Genomic DNA, 17,597 nt, shown 5'->3' with positions numbered 1-17,597 from the left:
GATGATGTTGGTTTTCCTTGATTGATAGGAATAGCTCAGACTCGAAAAAATAACAAACAACACATTATATTTTCCACTGTTGTTGATCAATGACTTAGTTCGGTTGTGTTTTCCATTTAACCGAAACTCACTTGCTTAAGGGTAAAAATTCTGAAAGCTTTATTCTAAGCACTCTGAATTACTCTCCTGCTTCGTGGCAGAAGAGAGAACATTTTGAAGGAAATCAAAAGGTTTGAGTTTTTATTCCTTGAATGTTATCTGTTAGTGTGTGACCTTGAAAAAGCGCCTTCCATGCTGAGTCTCAGTTTCCATGTCTGCAACATAGTCATATCTAAATTAATTACTATTTAATAGTAATAATTAACGCAGGCCTGGCTGCTATACTGAATTGCTGTTGGCATTAACGTATGTTATTTTGTCAAGTATTATGCAAACCCAAGATAATATTAAGTTAAATGTGCTTCAGTTATGCTTTAAACAAAAGTGGTTAGGCTATTTTTAGTTTAATAATGATCTAAAAAATTTGACTTGAGGGATCTGAACTCTGGGATTTTGCTTTTGATTGCTTCTATGACACGTGACACCCCATGAAGAATCTGACACTTGAAGGTTTAGAATAGATGTCCGTTCCTGTTTTTTTTCACTCACCCCTGCTGTGGGAATGAAGAGGCATATAGCACACCCCATTTAAAAATATTATAAATTCAAATACTTGAAAGCCGTTGGAATATCTGCTTTTTTCTTTTGTGCTGTTAGGGAGGCTGACTGTGATGGAAAAGAAGATTAAAAAAAAAAACAAAAACAGGGACAGCTTATTTCTTTAGCTTTAGGGTACAGAACTTAACACCTCCAGCTTCTCTTGCAGCCCAGCTATTTCTAAATTCTATGAGCAGTTAAGTCTCCTTTTTCTTTTGGCTGGCCGTTCTTCCTAGAGGCTTCCTTTGAATATTGACTCAGGAAACTAAGAGGTTTGGAGGGAGGGTGAAGGAATGCAGCAACACAGCAGGTGGTGGTAGAATATTTCATTGAGAAGCTCCAACTTTTAAAAAAAATTGGGGGTATAGTTGCTTTACAGTGTTGTGTTGGTTTCTGTTGTACGTTGAAGTGAACCAGCTATTTGTATACGTATATCCCCTTTTTTGTATTTCCTTTCCATTTAGGTTACCATAGAACACTGAGTAGAGTTCCTTGTGCTATATAGCAAGTTCTCATTAGTTATCTCTTTTGTGCATATTAGCGTCTATATGTCAGTCCCAATCTCACAGTTCATCCCCTGCTTCTCTCTTGGTATCCATATGTTTGTTCCCTACATCTCTGTCTCTATTTCTGCCTTGCAAACAGGTTCATCTGTACCATTTTTCTAGATTGCATGTTTATGTATTAATATACAACGTTTTTCTCTGACTTACTTTGTGTGATAGTCTTTAGGTTCGTCCACATCTCTACTAATGACCCACTTTCATTCCTTTTTATGACTGAGTAATAGTCCATTGTTCAAATAGACACTAGTACCCCAGTGTTTGTTGAAGCACTATTTACATTAGCAAAGACATGGAACTAACCTAAGTGTCCACTGACAGATGAATAGATGAACAAAGATGTGGTGTGTATATACAAGAGAACCTCCAACCTTTTAAGAAGGAGCTCTGACGGTTGCCTCTGTTTTGTCAGGACAATTCCATGACGTGTCAGAGAGCACTCACTGGACTCCATTTCTTAACGCAAGTGTTCATTATATCCGGAAGAACTATCCTCTTCCCTGGGATGAGGTAGGCACAGCCTGTAACCCTAAAAATACTCCGTTCCGGACTTGCCAAGTACTATTGTTGCACCTGCAGTAACTACATTTCTAACCCCAACCCTTAATCCAGGCTGTGAGGGCTACTCACCCTTCTGCCTCAGTACCAAACACAGCATATGGGACATAGTAAATAGCTAGTTAACAGTTGAACAAATGATTTTTCAAAATTTATATCTTCAGTTTTATCTTCAATAAACAATGTTGTTAAAACTTGGGGCATGTCACATGGTCATTTTGCTCCCCTAGTAAATAAATCTGAAAGCAGTTTCAAGGCACTCAGAAACATTTCAAAAAAAGTCCTTTGTGGTTCGTGGGTAACTACAACATACCTGTCTCTGATGTTTTGTTAAGTCTCAGTAATGGAAATGAATTCATATTTGTTAATCCTGTTAATAAGATTGTTATAAAATTACTACCTTTCCCCTAACCCCAACTCTAATTTGCTTATTTGGCAGGACACAGAGAAATTGGTAGCTTTCTTGTTTGGAATTACGTCTCACATGGTGGCTGATGTCAACTGGCATAGCCTCGGTATTGAGCAAGGATTCCTCAGGACGATGGCTGCCGTGAGTACATAGCTTCAGGTTAATGACTTTGTGGGAATGATATTGTCCTACCCAAGATTCAGAAGTGACTCTTTTAGGATAGTTAGGGACTTTGGAAAGGTTATGTACACTCTGCTATATTTAAAATGAATAATCAACAATGTTATGTGCCAGTCTGGATGGGAGAGGGATTGAGGGGAGAATAGATACATGTATATGTATGATTGAGTCCCTTTGCTCTTCACCTGAAATTATCACAACATTGTTAAATCGGCTATACCTAAATACAAAATGTTTTCAGTGCTAAAAAAATGAAATTAAAAAAAATTTATTAAAAAAAACTGACCGTTTTAGGAAAAGAAAAACTTTCAATTATTCAGACTCACATGGAAATAAGACTCTTTGCCCAATGCAGTCTTCATTAGATTTCCATCTCTTCTTGTTCATTGCTCTTACACATTTGCTACCCGGGTAAATTCATCCACGTGGGCAGATTGACTAATGTGCCCTGAAAACAGCCATAGATGTCATGTTCTGTTTAGTCACAAACAGTATTTGAGACATTTTATGTTTTATTCAAGCTGTGCATCTTAATAGCAGAGGTATAAACCCTTACTATCTGGTTCTACTTAAAAGTAAGTTAGCATGCTTTTTTTTTTTTCCTTTTTTCTTTTCTATATGAAGATGCCATACCCCCACTGAAAACTGTGACCTTCCCTGATGAAAGTCCCCTCTGGTTATTCACTGATGTTAATACTATCCTGTAAAAAATGTAAACTCGCACTTAGAGATTGTTCATGTATCCTGTTAGATACAAATGTTTGCAGCAGCTTTATCTGTTAAAACATGAAGCATACAACTCAGCTGCCAGGATCATTTTTTTTTTTTTTAACAAATGATAAAATTAAATGTTTCTTTGAAAAGTGAGTCCAGTCACCACTACGCGTCCTCGGCAGTCGCTGGGTCAGGCTATCATCTCCCCACGCCTCGCTTCATTGTGGGGTAGGAGCGTGGGCTTCGATTTGTGATATATACTAGATGGTTCTCTTTTTTCCCTCAGATTGATTTTCACAACTCCTATCCCGAGGCACATCCGGCTGGTGATTTCGGTACTACTTATTTACATATTGCCAGAGTTTCTTTCGTGGTAGTTATATTTCACCTGTAGTCACTATTATACCCTATGTATGTATGCTTTTAGTTTCTTGCCACTAGCTTTCTATTTTAACATTGCAATTGTTTAGAGTACAGGAATTCTTCATTTAATATAGAGATGCACATCTGCAAAGATTATAAACATATGAATGCATTATATATGTATATATGTGTATATGTATATAATATATAATATTATATATGTATTTTGTAAAAACCAAACAAAAAAATGGGATTTTCCCTGGTGGTTCAGTGGTAAAGAAGTCTCTGTGCTTCCACTGCAGGGAGCTCAGGTTCAATCCCTGGTCAGGGAAATTCCACTTGCCTTAAGGTGTAGCCAAAAAAAGGACAAAACAACCAAAAAAACACCATTATATTTTATTATTGACTTGTGCGATTATTTTAGAAAAGCATTACTTTTAAAATCAGATTTAAATTCATTGCCTAGTGTCTCCTAATACTTTAGCTTTAAATGGATAAACTCCATCTTTTTCTATATTTAATTACCTTTAAATATGCACAGTATTGGTGAGTAGTGTTTATTTAAATAAAAGAATCTTTATGGTCCATCGTAAAGTGAAAAACCTTTTGGTTATAAGAGTTTCTTTATTCTCTGAATTAATTCTCTTTCTTAATTCATGTGTTTCACTAAGATTTTAAAAGATCATTTTTTCTTAAAGATGTGCTTATGCAACTAAAATAATGAACAGAAACCTTTAACAGTGTGAAGAACTAATAAACTGGATTGTGCAGATTTATGTTCAAAGAAGCTTGCTATGTATTGTCATTAATTCTCCAAAAGCAAATATTTTTCTCATATCATAGGAGGAGACGTGTTGAGCCAGTTCGAGTTTAAATTTAATTACCTCTCACGGCACTGGTAAGAGCAATGTACATTAAAATATGTGATACCCAAGTAGCAGTTAGGAACTTGACTCTTTTTTTCCTTAGAAAATAAAACTTACAATGTATAATAAGGAGCCTTCTACATTTGTACATGTTGGAAAGTATAACTAAAGATTAGACTAGTCTAAGTAGATTCTTTTAAAAAATCTATGAATTATTCCAAACATATAAAATAATGTATTTTTTATAAATAAAAAATAAGATGATCCACACTGTATAGCTGCCAGCTACCTTAAGAAGTAGACCATTGCTGGAATGTAGAGGCTCCCTGCCTTTCCTTCTGTCATATCACGTTTTCTCCCACTAGGTATAACCACAACCTTAGGTTCACTTAATCACTTAGTTGCTTTTCCCTTAGAGTTTTACTACATGTAGCTGGATCCATGGGCTTCCCAAATGGTACCAGTGGTAAAGAACCCGCCTGTCAATGCAGGAGACATAAGAGACGCGGGTTCAATCCCTGGGTTGGGAAGATCCCCTGGAGTAGGAAATGGCAACCCACTCCAGAATTCTTGCCTGGGACATTTCAATAACAGAGGAGCCTGGTGGGTTGCTGTCCATGTGGTTGCAAAGAGTCAGATACAACTGAGCTCATAAGCACAGTCATATCTGTATGCAAAATATTATTGGGTTTTTACTTTAAATAGAATTCTACATCATGCATTTGGCTTAAAATTAAATTTTAAATTAGAATTTAATTTAAAAATATTTCTTGTTTAAAATTATTTCCCTGACATTTAATCATATTGATATGTTCGGGGATAGTTCATTGATTTTCACCACTGTATGGTCCTTCCTTGTGTAAATCTACCAAAATGACTTGATTCTAGTGTTGATGGATGTGTAAGTAGTGTTCAGTGTTTTTGCTTTATACATCATGTTGCTATGTACATTTTTGTACATGCATTTTTGCACTAGAGGGGAATCTCTTTCAAGTAAATGGCACCAGAAGTGGAACAGTTGGGCCATAGGACTTCGGCATGTTTAATCTAAATAAATAATCCCTGGCTGTCATTTAGAATGGTCTTCCCAATTTATACTCCCATCAGCTTTGTTCTCCCTCTTCTGCATTCTCTAATACTTGGCATTGTCCAGCTTTAAAATTTTTCTAACTTATTTGGTATAAAATGATATTTCCTTAAAGTTTTAATTCACATTTCCCAGGTTACTGTTATAATAAGGTTGATTATTCTTTCATATTTTATTGATTGTGTTTCATTTTAAGTGAGAAACTTGTTTGGTTTTTAGCCTATTTTTCTGTTGGGCTTTCCCTTTTATTTCTGAGTATTCTTGGTATATTCTGGGTTCTAATCTTTTGTTAGTTTATCGATTATTTGTTATAAATATCTTTTAATAGTTTGTGGCATGTCTTTTATGGTATATCTTGATAAATAGAATTTATTAATTTTAATGTAGTTGAATGTATCAGTCTCTTCCTTTGTAATTTGTACTTTTAACATCTTATTTAAGAAATCCTTTCCTACCTTGAGGGCATGAGGTTATTCTCCTACATAGCCTTCTAAATATTTTATAGTTTCATTTTCTTTCTTTTTTCTAATTTATTTTCTAAATTGTAGGATACTTGCTTTGCAGTGTTGTTGGTTTCTATCATATATCAGTATGAATCAGCCATAGGTGTGCATATATCCCCTCCCTCTTGAACCTCTCTCCCACCCTTTCCCACCCTTCTAGGTTATCACAGTATAGTTTCCTTTATTAACTTTATGTCTTTAATTTACCTGGAGTTAATTTTTTGTATATTCTGTGATAGAAATTTTATTTTTTTCCTACAGAGATAACTGATTGTCTCAGAACCATTTACCAATAGTCTAATTTTCTTCACTGATCTGTAATGTTCTCTCTAACATAAAATTCCATGTGTATGTGGGTCAGTTTCTGGGCTTTCTATCATGTTCCATTGGTCTAATTGACTCTTCCTGAACAATACTGAGTTTTAAAACTAAGACAGCTTTAATGCATTTTGACATCTGTCAGGGCTGATTTCCCAACCTGTCCTTTTTCTTCAAATGTACCTTGAAGAAATGTACCTTTGAAGAAATGTACCTTTCTTCAAAGGTATACTCCTCACTTGATTCGTGAAATCAGGTGGGAGTATACCTTCCTTCGCTGTTTTCTGGAAGTTTGTGTAAGATTATAACTTTGATTTCTTGAATATTTGGTAGAACTCGTCTATAAAGCCACATGTTTTAAAAAGTAGTGACTTTTGGTTTTAGGATTGTACTGGTTTTCAGTTTCCTCTTAAAGAGTTTTATTATTTTTCTAGGACTTTTCTATTTTGTCTGAGTGTTTAAACATTTTGGCATAAGGGAGTTCATAATATCCTCATTTTTCCCTCTCATTTTACTTGTACTTCTGTTCGTTTGGCATCTATAATGTTATTTACTGTGCCTTCTCTTATATTTTTAAACAATTAATCATGTCTAATATTTTCAGTTTTATTATTGAAAAAAAACTTTTGGCTTTATTGATCCTTTCTATTAATACTATATGTTCTTTTTCATTACTTTTTCTTATATTTATTTTTTTCCTTCTACTCTTCTTTGGTTCCTGTGAAATTTGAGTCTTGACTTTAAGGTCTACCAAATGATTAATTTTTATCTATTAACATTTATTTAATTATCTATTATTTATTTTTCATCTGAACTTGAATGTTAATTCTCCAATTTGTGGTTTAACATTATATATATATATGTATTAGCTCAAGCTTTTTAAATGTACTGCTCAAATCAGATGATTCATAAGTTTTAAATAATATAATCTTACTACTTTTATCTGAACAGTCTCACAAATACTGAGAAGTTCATTTAAAAATCTCCATCTATGATGATGAAATTTTTCAGTTTCTCCTTGTAGTTAGGTCAAAGTTTGCTATACATGTGTCTGAACATATGTTGTTACATGTATTCACGTTTTCAAATCTCATGTCTTTCTGGTGAATCGAATTTTCTATCTGGTGGCTGTCTTCATATTTTACAATACTTACTGCCTTCAAGTCCGATTTATCAGATATTACTGTTGGATACACTGTTCTTTTTGTTGTTGTTTTTTCTTCACATGTTTACTAAGCAGACGGGAGGTGACATGACTCTGTCCCTCAGTCTTAGTCTCTGAGTATGGAGAGCTGGAAGCAGGGAGGAATGCTTACAGAACAAAGAACTAGAGCTGGGGGCCTGGAAAGTTGCCTGTTCCCATTCCTGGTCCAGCTGCCTCAGAACTAAGGGAGACCCAGAACCAATAGGTCACTCTCAAGGCAGTTGAGGACAACTGGCCTTTGGATGCTCCAGGAAGAGGTGGCGGCAGCAGGGACCTGAGGTTCCCCTCCGACTCTCCACACGGGGTGCTCTGCACAGGATGAGATGACCATTTCACATTGTGCATCATCCGGGATCTGGTCTTCTTTCAGTTTTATTCAGTGGTGCTTGAATTCCTCAAGGCTTGAGTTACAGTTGCATTTCTCCAGGGAAGACTTGTCTTGCATTCTGCAGGCTACCTCAAGGCACCATTAACTGGGACCGCATTTAAATGATATTCAACCCTAGAAGTTTTTCTGACTACGCAGATAGCATGAATGCAAGACCAAACATTTATAGGGTTGGGTAGTGGATACCGATTTTAGTGGCGATATAGCTTTCCCTCTCTCCTTCCATTTCCAAGATGAAGACAGAGGTTTCTTTGCTGTCTTTGTTAGTATGTTGGATTTATTTCTGGCTAATATTCATGCAGAAGGTATAGCCTTTAATGAGGAGTTTCATGTGGGAAATGGCCCACTTTGGGTGATTCCTATACTTTAGCTCTTATCTCTTGTATGCCCTACAACTACCCAAGGGGGGGAGGGGGGTGAAAACCACCTAAGTTCCAGGTTTAGCAGATGTCTTCAGGGCAAAAACTGGCTTTCCCACTCACTTACCTGCCAAAGTTTCCAGCTCCAACTTATTTTGGGCCATGGGAAAATTTCACTTTCTTGCTAACTTGGTGATTCATCTAAAAAAATATTTTTGTTAGGCTTTTTGCTAGACTTTTAAGCTATATTTATGGAGAAGACCATTCTGGTGTGCTTGTAAAGTAAAAAAAAAAATGGACATCTCAATAGATTCCTTTTTATAGATACACTAAATTAGGTTTTGTTTGTATTTATATTTATGTCTGGTATCATCTAAGGTTTCTTAAATAAAGATAAAAGATAACAGTATAAACTTAATTTTTAAAAATGTGGCTCTTCCTCCAACTGAAATAACTAATACCTTTGAATCAAAAACTTGACTTAGAATTCTCTTTTTCTACCTCCCACTGTGTATTCTGAAAGTAAGATGTTGGGATGAGGAGTTACTTTGGAGCGTTTTTAAAAAATGCTTCCTGAGAATGATGCAACTCAAAAGAATAAAAATATCTTCTATTGCTCTTTGAATTCACAAAACTAAACATTCCTTTTATTTGTTGTTGTTGTTCAGTCACTAAATCCTGTCTGACTCTTGGTGACCCCATGGACTGCAGCATGCTAGGCTCCCCTGACCTTCACTGTCTCCTGGAGTTTGCTCAAATTCATGGCCATTGAGTCGGTGATGCTATCTAAACATCTCATCTTCTGCCACCCTCCTCTCCTTTTGCCTTCAGTCTTTCCCAGCATCAGGGTATTTTCCGGTGAGTCAGCTCTTCGCATCATGTGGCCAAAGTATTGGAGCTTCAGTTTCAGCATCAGTCCTTCCAATGAATATTGAGGGTTGATTTCCTTTAGGATTGACTGGTTGGATCTCCTGCTGTCCAAGGGACTCTCAAGAGTCTTCTCCAACACCACAATTTAAAAACATCAATTCTTCAGCACTCAGCCTTCTTTGTGATCCACCTCTCACATCTATACATGACTACTAGAAAAACCATAGCTTTGACTATATGCACCTTTGTCAGCAAAGTGATATCTCTGCTTATTAATATGCTGTCTAGGTTTGTCACAGCTTTCCCTAAAGGAGGAAAGGAGCAAACATCTTTTAATTTCATGGCTGCAGTCACCATTTGCAGTGATTTTTTGAGCCCAAGAAAATAAAATCTGTTACTACTTCCACTTTCCCCACTTCTATTTGCCATTAAGTAATGGGACCAGATGCCATGATCTTAGTTTTTTTGGATGCTAAGTTTTAAGATGGCTTTATTACTCTCCTCTTTCACCCTCATCAAGAGGCTCTTTAGTTCCTCTTGACTTTCTGCCGTTAGAGTGGTATCATCTGCATATCTGAGGTTGTTGATATTTCTCCTGCTTCTCTTCTTTCCTTGGCTATTTGTAAAGCCTTCTCAGACAACCACTTTGCCTTCTTGTACTTCTTTTTCTTTGGGATGGTTTTGGTCACTGCCTCCTGTACAGTGTTATGAACCTCCATTCATAGTTCTTCAGGCACTCTGTCTACCAGATCTAATCCTTTGAATCTATTCATCATCTCCACTGTATAATCATAAGGGATTTGCTTTAGGTTATACCTGTATGGTCTAGTGATTTTCCCTACTTTCTTCAATTTCAGCGTGAATTTTGCAATAAGGAGCTCATGATCTGAGCCACAATCAGCTCCTAGTCTTATTTTTGCTGATTATATAGAGCTTCTCCATCTTTAGCTGTAAAGATATAATCAATCTGATTTCAGTATTGACCATCTGGTGATGTCCATGTATAGAGTCTTTTCTTGTATTTCTGGAAAAGGGTGTTTGCTATGACCAGTGTGTTCTCTTGACAAAACTGTTAGTCTTTATTCTGCTTCATTTTGTCTCCAAGGTCAAAGTTGCCTGTTACTCCAGGTATCTCTTGACTTCCTACTTTTGCATTCCAGTCCCCTATGATGAAAAGGACATCTTTTTTTGGTGCTAGTTCTGAAAGGTCTTATAGGCCTTCATAGAACTGTTCAGCTTCTTCGGCATTAGTGTTTGGAGCATAGACTTGGATTACTGTGATGTTGAATGATTTGCCTTGAAAATGAACTGAGATCATTCTGTCATTTTTGAGATTGCACTCAAGTACCACATTTCAGACCCTTTTGTTGACTGTGAGAACTACTCATAGTTTCTTATCTTTGTATAAATATTTGATTAGGGTGCCAGTCATGTGCTCTGCAGCCTTGGGCAAATTATTGAACTTTTCTGTGACTTAGTTTCCTGTATTGAAGTAGGACTGTGATAGTATCAACCACCCAGGGTTGTTGGCAAGATTAAATGAATAATGCATGTAAAGTCCTTTTCATGGTGTCTGGCACTTATTAATTCTGGAATCACTGGTAGCTGCTGTGACTGCTGTTGTTATTTTCAACTTCAGAATCAAAACAGCCCTTATTTTATTCTAATGCTTTTCTCAGGTATGTGCCTGCTGAAGATCTCCTGGGAATTTATAAAGAACTCTACGGCCGAGTAGTCATCACCAAAAAAGCCATTGTTGACTGTTCATACCTTCAGTTCTTGGAAATGTAAGTGTAACTGGAGGAATATTTGCAAGTGATTTTATTGTGACTTCCTTAACACACTTTCCGATGCTTTAGCTGCCTGAGTGTGGGTATTGGATTTATGGATTTTGCTTGTTCAAAGTCAGTTGCGTGATAGTGGATACCTGTTGCTGGAACTTCTTCTTCATTCATTTGTTTCATTTCTTCACGGAAATCACAACTCACAGTCTAAATTATTGCTTATGTTGCAGGTATGCGGAGATGTTAGCTATTTCCAAGGTAATGGCATTTATTCTTCAAAATCTGAATTGAAAGTGTTATGAAGATACCATGAGAAGCACTTGATTCAGTTACTTATTAGATTATTTTTCTTTCTCTTTGCCATAGCTTTATCCCACTTATTCTGGAAAATCCCCATTTTTGGTGGAACAATTTCAAGAATACTTCCTAGGAGGGCTGGAAGATATGGCGTTTTGGTCCACTAATATTTACCATCTGACAAGTTACATGTTAAAGAATGGGACCAGGTGAATTCTTACTCTTTCTCCTGCTAATCACTCCCAGAATTGCTGTTCCATCCCCATCATAACTCCCAGGTTTTTCAGTTGATCAAATGAGGACAAAGTCTCAGGAGGTGCTGTCATGTCCTAATGAAGCAGGGAAAGAATGGAAACTATCACTTCAAAACTCCAACTTGCTCCCATCTGGTTGGTTTTGCTGATGTCTTTCCTGTCCTAGGGATGGAGAGGTAGATTTTGCCAAGTTCATGACCTGGGAGAAATGGCTCAGGTGGGAAGGAATCTGCTTCCCCAGCTGTGCAACATCTGTTTCTTTTGGGAGAACTCATGCTGTGGGCTGTGGTGCCCACCTCCCCATGCTCCAGTAGTGGATATGGCCATCTTCCTCTCCACCCTGATTGAGCTCTCAGGGCTCCAGGGTTTCAGAGGGCATTTCACTTAAGCCCCATACTCCGCAAGAAAATTGGAAATGAAGGCATTTGTAAGGCACATCCTTCTGTTAGAATCTGACATGCAGCCCCAATGGGAGAGCATCTCAATCTCCAGCTCCTTTTCTGCTCTGCCCCAGCACACCCAGGACGAATGTCAACCAGAGACTCAGATGCAGACCAGGGTAGACTGGTCTTGTTCCCAGTTCCAGCTGCAACATTAGACATTTCGGCTCTCACAGGATCTGTTCATGGTCTGAGGGAGCCGAGGTTCTCTCAGAACCCATTTCCAACCACACCACTCAGGATGGAGCCCCTCCCATGATGCTGAACTGGGCAGGGTAGGTCCAGGTCTGGATAGGGACCACTGGAGGCAGACCTTCTGCAGGCAAAGGACAGCTTGAGCATCAGCCAGCAGGGGGAAAGAGGGTCTGTGGCAGCTCCTCTGTCCATGGGATTTTCCGGTCTTCTTCTCCCTCCAAATAGTCTTCATCCTAGAATAAACTCTTACGTAATCCCCACTCTCTTAGTGCATCTGTTCAGTGTTAGGGATAAAGTTCACGTCTTACATTCTATCAGAGCCTTTTTACTTGTAAAAAGGGAGACTTAGTTACCTAATTAATTATTGAGTTTGTAAACTTTTGTTTTTACTTTTTATTAAAGCAAAGGTTAGAGGTGCTGCAGCCATTTTTATTTATTTTTTGGCTGTGCCCAGTAGCTTATGGTATCTTAGTTCCCCAACCAGGGATGGAACCTGGGCCCATAGCAATGAAAGTGCAGAGTCCTAGCCACTGGAACACCAGGGAATTTTATTTTAAAAATTAAAAAAAAATTTATTTGGCTGCACTGGTCTTAGTTGTGGCACTCAGGATCTTTGATCATACTTGCGGCATGTGGGATCTAGTTCCCCAACTAGGGATCTAACCCAGGCCCCCTGCACAGGGACTGTGAAGTCTTAGCCAGGGAAATCCCCACCAGGCAATTTTAAAAATTTTAGCTTTGAAAGGAATGAGACTGAGAAATTATAACACCAAACATCAATGGGCAGAAGGTGACACAGTTGGGAGTGATTTTCTTTCAGTCTCTAACTGTGAGATGGTTCCTGTCAGCAGAGAGAACTCAGCAGATGGAATTGGGAGGGAAGGGGGAAGCTGAGTCTGGGGTGACCAGTGGTTTGGGGTGGCCTGTGTTACCATGGCACCACCTGCTTATCTACCCTCATCAAGTAGGACTCAGGCCCTTCACCAGTCCTGTCTGGCTAAGTCATAAACACCTCTACACTAAGACTTTGGGGAGATGGCTTGAAATGTGACACTGATTCTCAGAAAAATTCATGCTTGAACAGAAGGTAGGAAAACACCTAACTCATTTGACTATTTCCCCAGTAACTGCAACCTCCCTGAGAACCCTCTGTTCATCACATGTGGCGGTCAACAAAACAACACCCATGGGTAAGTGGATTCCCAAATGACTCACAGAAAAAGAGCATCTCACTCAGAGGGGTGCTCAGTAGACTCTGAAAACATGGGCTTAGTAGACAGAGATTCCAGCTCCGGGGCTGCCATTGTGTGATTTTTAAACAAGTTGCCTAATTATTTTTTGAGCTGCAGCTTCCTCTGGCAAACTGGAAAAAATACATATCCATACTCCCAGAGTTGTGGTATGTGCGTGAATGGATAGAAAGCAATTACCACCTTAGTAGGGCTTCCGAGGTGGTGCCAGTGGTGAAGAACCTGCATGCTGGTGCAGGAGGTGCAGGAGATGTGGGTTTGAGCCCTGGATCAGGAAGATCCCTCGGAGAAGGAAATGGCAACCCACTCCAGTATTTTTGCCTGGGAAATCCCACAGACAGAAGAGGCTGACGGGCTACAATCCATGGGGTTGCAAAAGAGTTGGACACAACTTAGTGACTAAACAAAGCAGCAAACCACATTACTAAGCTGCTCACTAACTAGTAAATGATAGCTAATCATATTATCATCATCGCCATTATTGCCATTACTCATAAACTGTGACTGTATTCTTCCCTGAAAAAGTAATCATCAATGATACGGGTGGGGAGAAGCCCTTTCAGTTAGTTTCTGAGGAAAAGAGCTGGAGGGTCTGATTTGTATTCTAAGAGGTGGTACTCCCTGCTGGAGTTGGGTACCAACCATTTATTCATGCATTTAATAACTATATTAATCCTATAGATATTATATTACTAATAAGATAGTACAAATTATAATATTTCCTCATTATTAGGTACCAGGAACTAGTTTAGGCGTTTAGAGACCTCATTGTGAACGAGACAGAAACAGCTTCTGCTCTCAGAGGATGGATGGCCTGGCGGGTGGGCAGATGGTCACTGAACGAGAACTTGTCAGTACCCTTGAGCGTTAGGAAGGGCATGCACTGGGCTCTCATGATGTACCACAGAGTGTCCTAACTCAGCCACAGGAGACTTCCTGTGAAGAGTTGATGCTTCGGCCAAGATATTTAACGGTGAGCAAGTGTTAGATACTCAAAAAGGAAAAACATTGCAATAAAAGATGCTAAGGAGAGAGTTCAGAGCTTCAAGAGAATTGAAAATGTGCAACAAAAGAGTTCAGGTAAGCCCACACTGTTTAAGTTATTTGAATTAGGTAAGTTTCGTTGCAATATAACTGACTGTCTTTAGGTTGGGTTTAAGAGCTCTAGATTGTTGGGGTCCCTACACTGGCTGATGTCTTAGGCCCTCTTTGTTCATCTGTGGCCCATCTGTAAGCATTTCTGAAACCTGCCTGCCTTTTTAGGCATCTGATATGTAGACTTGTGAAAACATAGGATTTAAAAATGTATTTTTATTGTATAATTAATTCTCCCATGTCTTTAAAGCAAAATCGGTCCACTTGTATACCAGTTTCCTGAATAGCTATTACCATTTCTGGGCCATTAACATGAAATGTTGATTTAACTTCTTATTTTTTTTTTAGTAATCTGGAAAGAATTCAAACTCATACACTTATAGAACTTTGAGGCTATAGAAAATATTTTTGTAAGGACTGGCTTTTTCAACCTTGGAAATGGGTTTATTAAAAGGTGTTGTGGAATATCCTATAGAAGTTTTTCTAAAATTTTGCTTTTTGTGTTGCTATTCCTTCAACTTGCAGATGTTAAAATTTTATGACCTTTTAACCTGGGGTTAATTTGATTACATCTTCAACTCAGTTATGCAGGGTGAGTTGCTATTTCCTCAGTCTTAACTATTTCATTCCTCTCTCTTTCTAGCAGCTCAAAAGTACAGAAAAATGGTTTTCATAAAAATGTGACTGCAGCCCTAACTAAAAATATTGGAAAGCATATAAACTATACCAAAAGAGGAGTGTTCTTTAGTGTGGATTCCTGGACCATGGTAAGAATTTTCTGCTTTTAATGGAGAGGTACATTCTGCTTCCTGTGATACTGCATTTTGTAGGATCACTGGCTGTTTAATCGTTCATTGAAAGTCTCCTGGGCATGAGCCAGGCTCACAAGTATCCTTGGTCTTCAAGTCTGGTTTGTTCTGGAGATATCCTATGTCGAAGGTCTGAACCTCAGTGGCCTTTGGAAAGCCCAGTGGAGCTCAAGGTGGCCCTTGGGTCACTCCTGCTCTGTCCTTGGTACAAAACGTGTCAGCAGGATTGCAGGCTCATAGTGCAAAGCCCCACACCAAGGGAATGCCACTGCCTATCCAGTTCCTCCATGAGATCATCTTAAGTGTCAGCCATTCTGCTGGGGGGATAGAAGATGAAAGGGAAATAGTCTCTGATGTTTAGAAAATTTTAGCCTAATGGGGTGATAAATACAAAACTAACCATTTCTGAGTAAGATGCAACTATACCATGGTTGGTGGGAGGAGAGACACAGCTTCTCAGATTAAAAAAATATTGTGTAACTGTCATCAGAGAAGGTTTCATGCAGAAGCTGGAATCTGAGTTAAGTCTTAAATAGTAGCCAACTAATAGTTTTTCATCACTGAGCATGTATTTCTGGTAATGGGTTAGGAAAGTTTCAGGATGTTTGGAAATTTGAGCAGTCTTATTTGCCTGAAACACAAGACAAGGAATCAAAGTACTTGCGAGAGTCGGGAAGGGAAATCGGCATCAGATTGTAGAGAAGGGTTTAAACGATTTTGTGACCTGGGTGAGGGGCCCAGTAGAGCCTGCTTCACAGTGTGCAGCCTGTGCGGTCATGTAGAAGGTCCCCTTCGTCATGTTTAGAAGGGCCCCCTACTTGGTTTATTTATTCATTTTAAAGTTTTAAAATATTTGTTTATTTGGCTGCACCCGATCTTAATTGCAGCATGTTGGATCTAGTTCCCTGACCAGGGATTGAACTGATGCCCCTACATTAGCTACTGGACTACCGGGGAAGTCCCACCCCATATTTGGTTTAATGTTCTGCTGTTATTGCCTTAAAATTCTTACCTTTTTTAAATTTAAATTTTATTGTATACTGAAGTATAGTTAATTTACAATGTTGCATTACTTTCAGGTGTATGGCTAAGTGATTTAGTTATACATATACATATATAGCCCTTCTTTTTCAAATTCTTTTCCTGTGTAGATTGTTACAGAGTATTGAGTTCCCTGTGCTCTAGAGTAGGTCCTTGTTGATGATCTATTTTATACATAGCAGTGGGTATGGATTGATTCCAAACTCTTAATTTTCTCTCCCACACTGTTTCCCCTCTGGTAACTGTAAGTTTGTTTTCAAAGTCTTTTAGTTTCTGTTTTGTAAATAAGTTCCCTGTATCATTTTTTGAAGATTCCACTTATGATATCACATAATATTTGTTTTTCTCTGTCTGATTTATTTCACTTTGTATGATAATCTCTAGGTCCATCCATCTGGCTGCAAATAACATTATATTGTTCTTTTTTATCGCTGAGTAGTATTCTGGTGTTTGTGTGTGTGTGTGTAAATATATATGTACACACACACCACATCTTCTTTGTTCATTCTTCTGTCGATGGGCATTTAGGTTACTTCCATATCTTGGCTGTTGTAAATAGTGCTGCAATGAACATTGGTGTGCATGTATTTTTCTGAATTCATGGTTTTCTCTGGATATTTGCAGGAGTGGGATTACTGGATCATATAATAAATCCATTTTTAGTTTTCTGAGGAAACTCCATACTTGTCTCCATAGTGGTTGTGTCAATTTTCATTCTCACCAGCCAGTGGAGGAGGGTCAAATTCTTAATAACTTTTGAACAAGCAGCTCTGCATTTTCATTTTGCAATGAGTTCTGCAAATGATGTACCGAGACTTAGACCAGGAAGCTCTGTCCAAACACACATCATGCATGCTGCAATTATTTGTATCTGTCTCCTTCACAAAAGGAAAAGTTGTGTAAGAGAAGGAGTTTACATTCCCAAGGCCTGGCGTGATGCCTGGTATGGCTATTTCTGAATGAAAGAGGAAGCCAAAAGTGGGCCTCAGGTGAGCAATCCGGGGGCGACCTGCCAGAGAGGTTAGACTGGAAAAACAGAAGGCTGAGTCCCTTCCTACAGGGCCCTTCTAAGCTGTGCTTCCCTGGAGCCTGGGCATTCAGGGCTCCCCACAGCTCTGAGCTGAACCTGCTCTGGGGCAGCCGACAGTTCTCATTTGATCTTATGTCACCTGGGGTGGATTTTGAGTTGTGTTCCCTGAACTTGGATGGATCTAATGCCTGCCCAGTTTGCTTGGGGCCACTCTGGTCTGTGTGTGTCTGCAGTAACCACACTAAGAACAATTCAGCATCCTAAGCTGGGGGCCTTGCTGTCCCCCCATTTCTCTTGCACACAGCTTCCAGCCCCTCATGCCTT

The 17,597-nt window shown here is 38.6% G+C and overlaps 1 protein-coding gene across 7 annotated transcripts in view; it reads left to right on the top strand.

The window, feature by feature from the left end:
• The window catches only part of GPLD1 (glycosylphosphatidylinositol specific phospholipase D1), a 64,325-nt gene that overhangs the window by 24,660 nt on the left and 22,068 nt on the right, over window positions 1–17,597 (top strand). For 4 of the 7 annotated variants that reach the window (XM_025266381.3, XM_044927889.2, XM_044927874.2 and 1 more), the window contains exons 5-13: window positions 1,672–1,769; window positions 2,257–2,367; window positions 3,407–3,455; window positions 4,327–4,381; window positions 10,758–10,865; window positions 11,093–11,120; window positions 11,229–11,368; window positions 13,173–13,238; window positions 15,037–15,160. In XM_025266381.3, coding sequence (XP_025122166.3) covers window positions 1,672–1,769; window positions 2,257–2,367; window positions 3,407–3,455; window positions 4,327–4,381; window positions 10,758–10,865; window positions 11,093–11,120; window positions 11,229–11,368; window positions 13,173–13,238; window positions 15,037–15,160 — 779 coding nt within the window. The remainder of the gene's footprint in view (window positions 1–1,671; window positions 1,770–2,256; window positions 2,368–3,406; window positions 3,456–4,326; window positions 4,382–10,757; window positions 10,866–11,092; window positions 11,121–11,228; window positions 11,369–13,172; window positions 13,239–15,036; window positions 15,161–17,597) is intronic. The other 3 variants (XM_006051206.4, XM_044927878.2, XM_044927895.2) reach the window with 2 other exon arrangements.

Source organism: Bubalus bubalis, chromosome 2 (genome assembly GCF_019923935.1).
Source record: "Bubalus bubalis isolate 160015118507 breed Murrah chromosome 2, NDDB_SH_1, whole genome shotgun sequence".
In the NCBI taxonomy this organism is placed as follows: Eukaryota; Metazoa; Chordata; class Mammalia; order Artiodactyla; family Bovidae; genus Bubalus; species Bubalus bubalis.
Note: the sequence above shows the minus strand (reverse complement) of the source record. Positions and strands in the feature narration are given on the sequence as shown.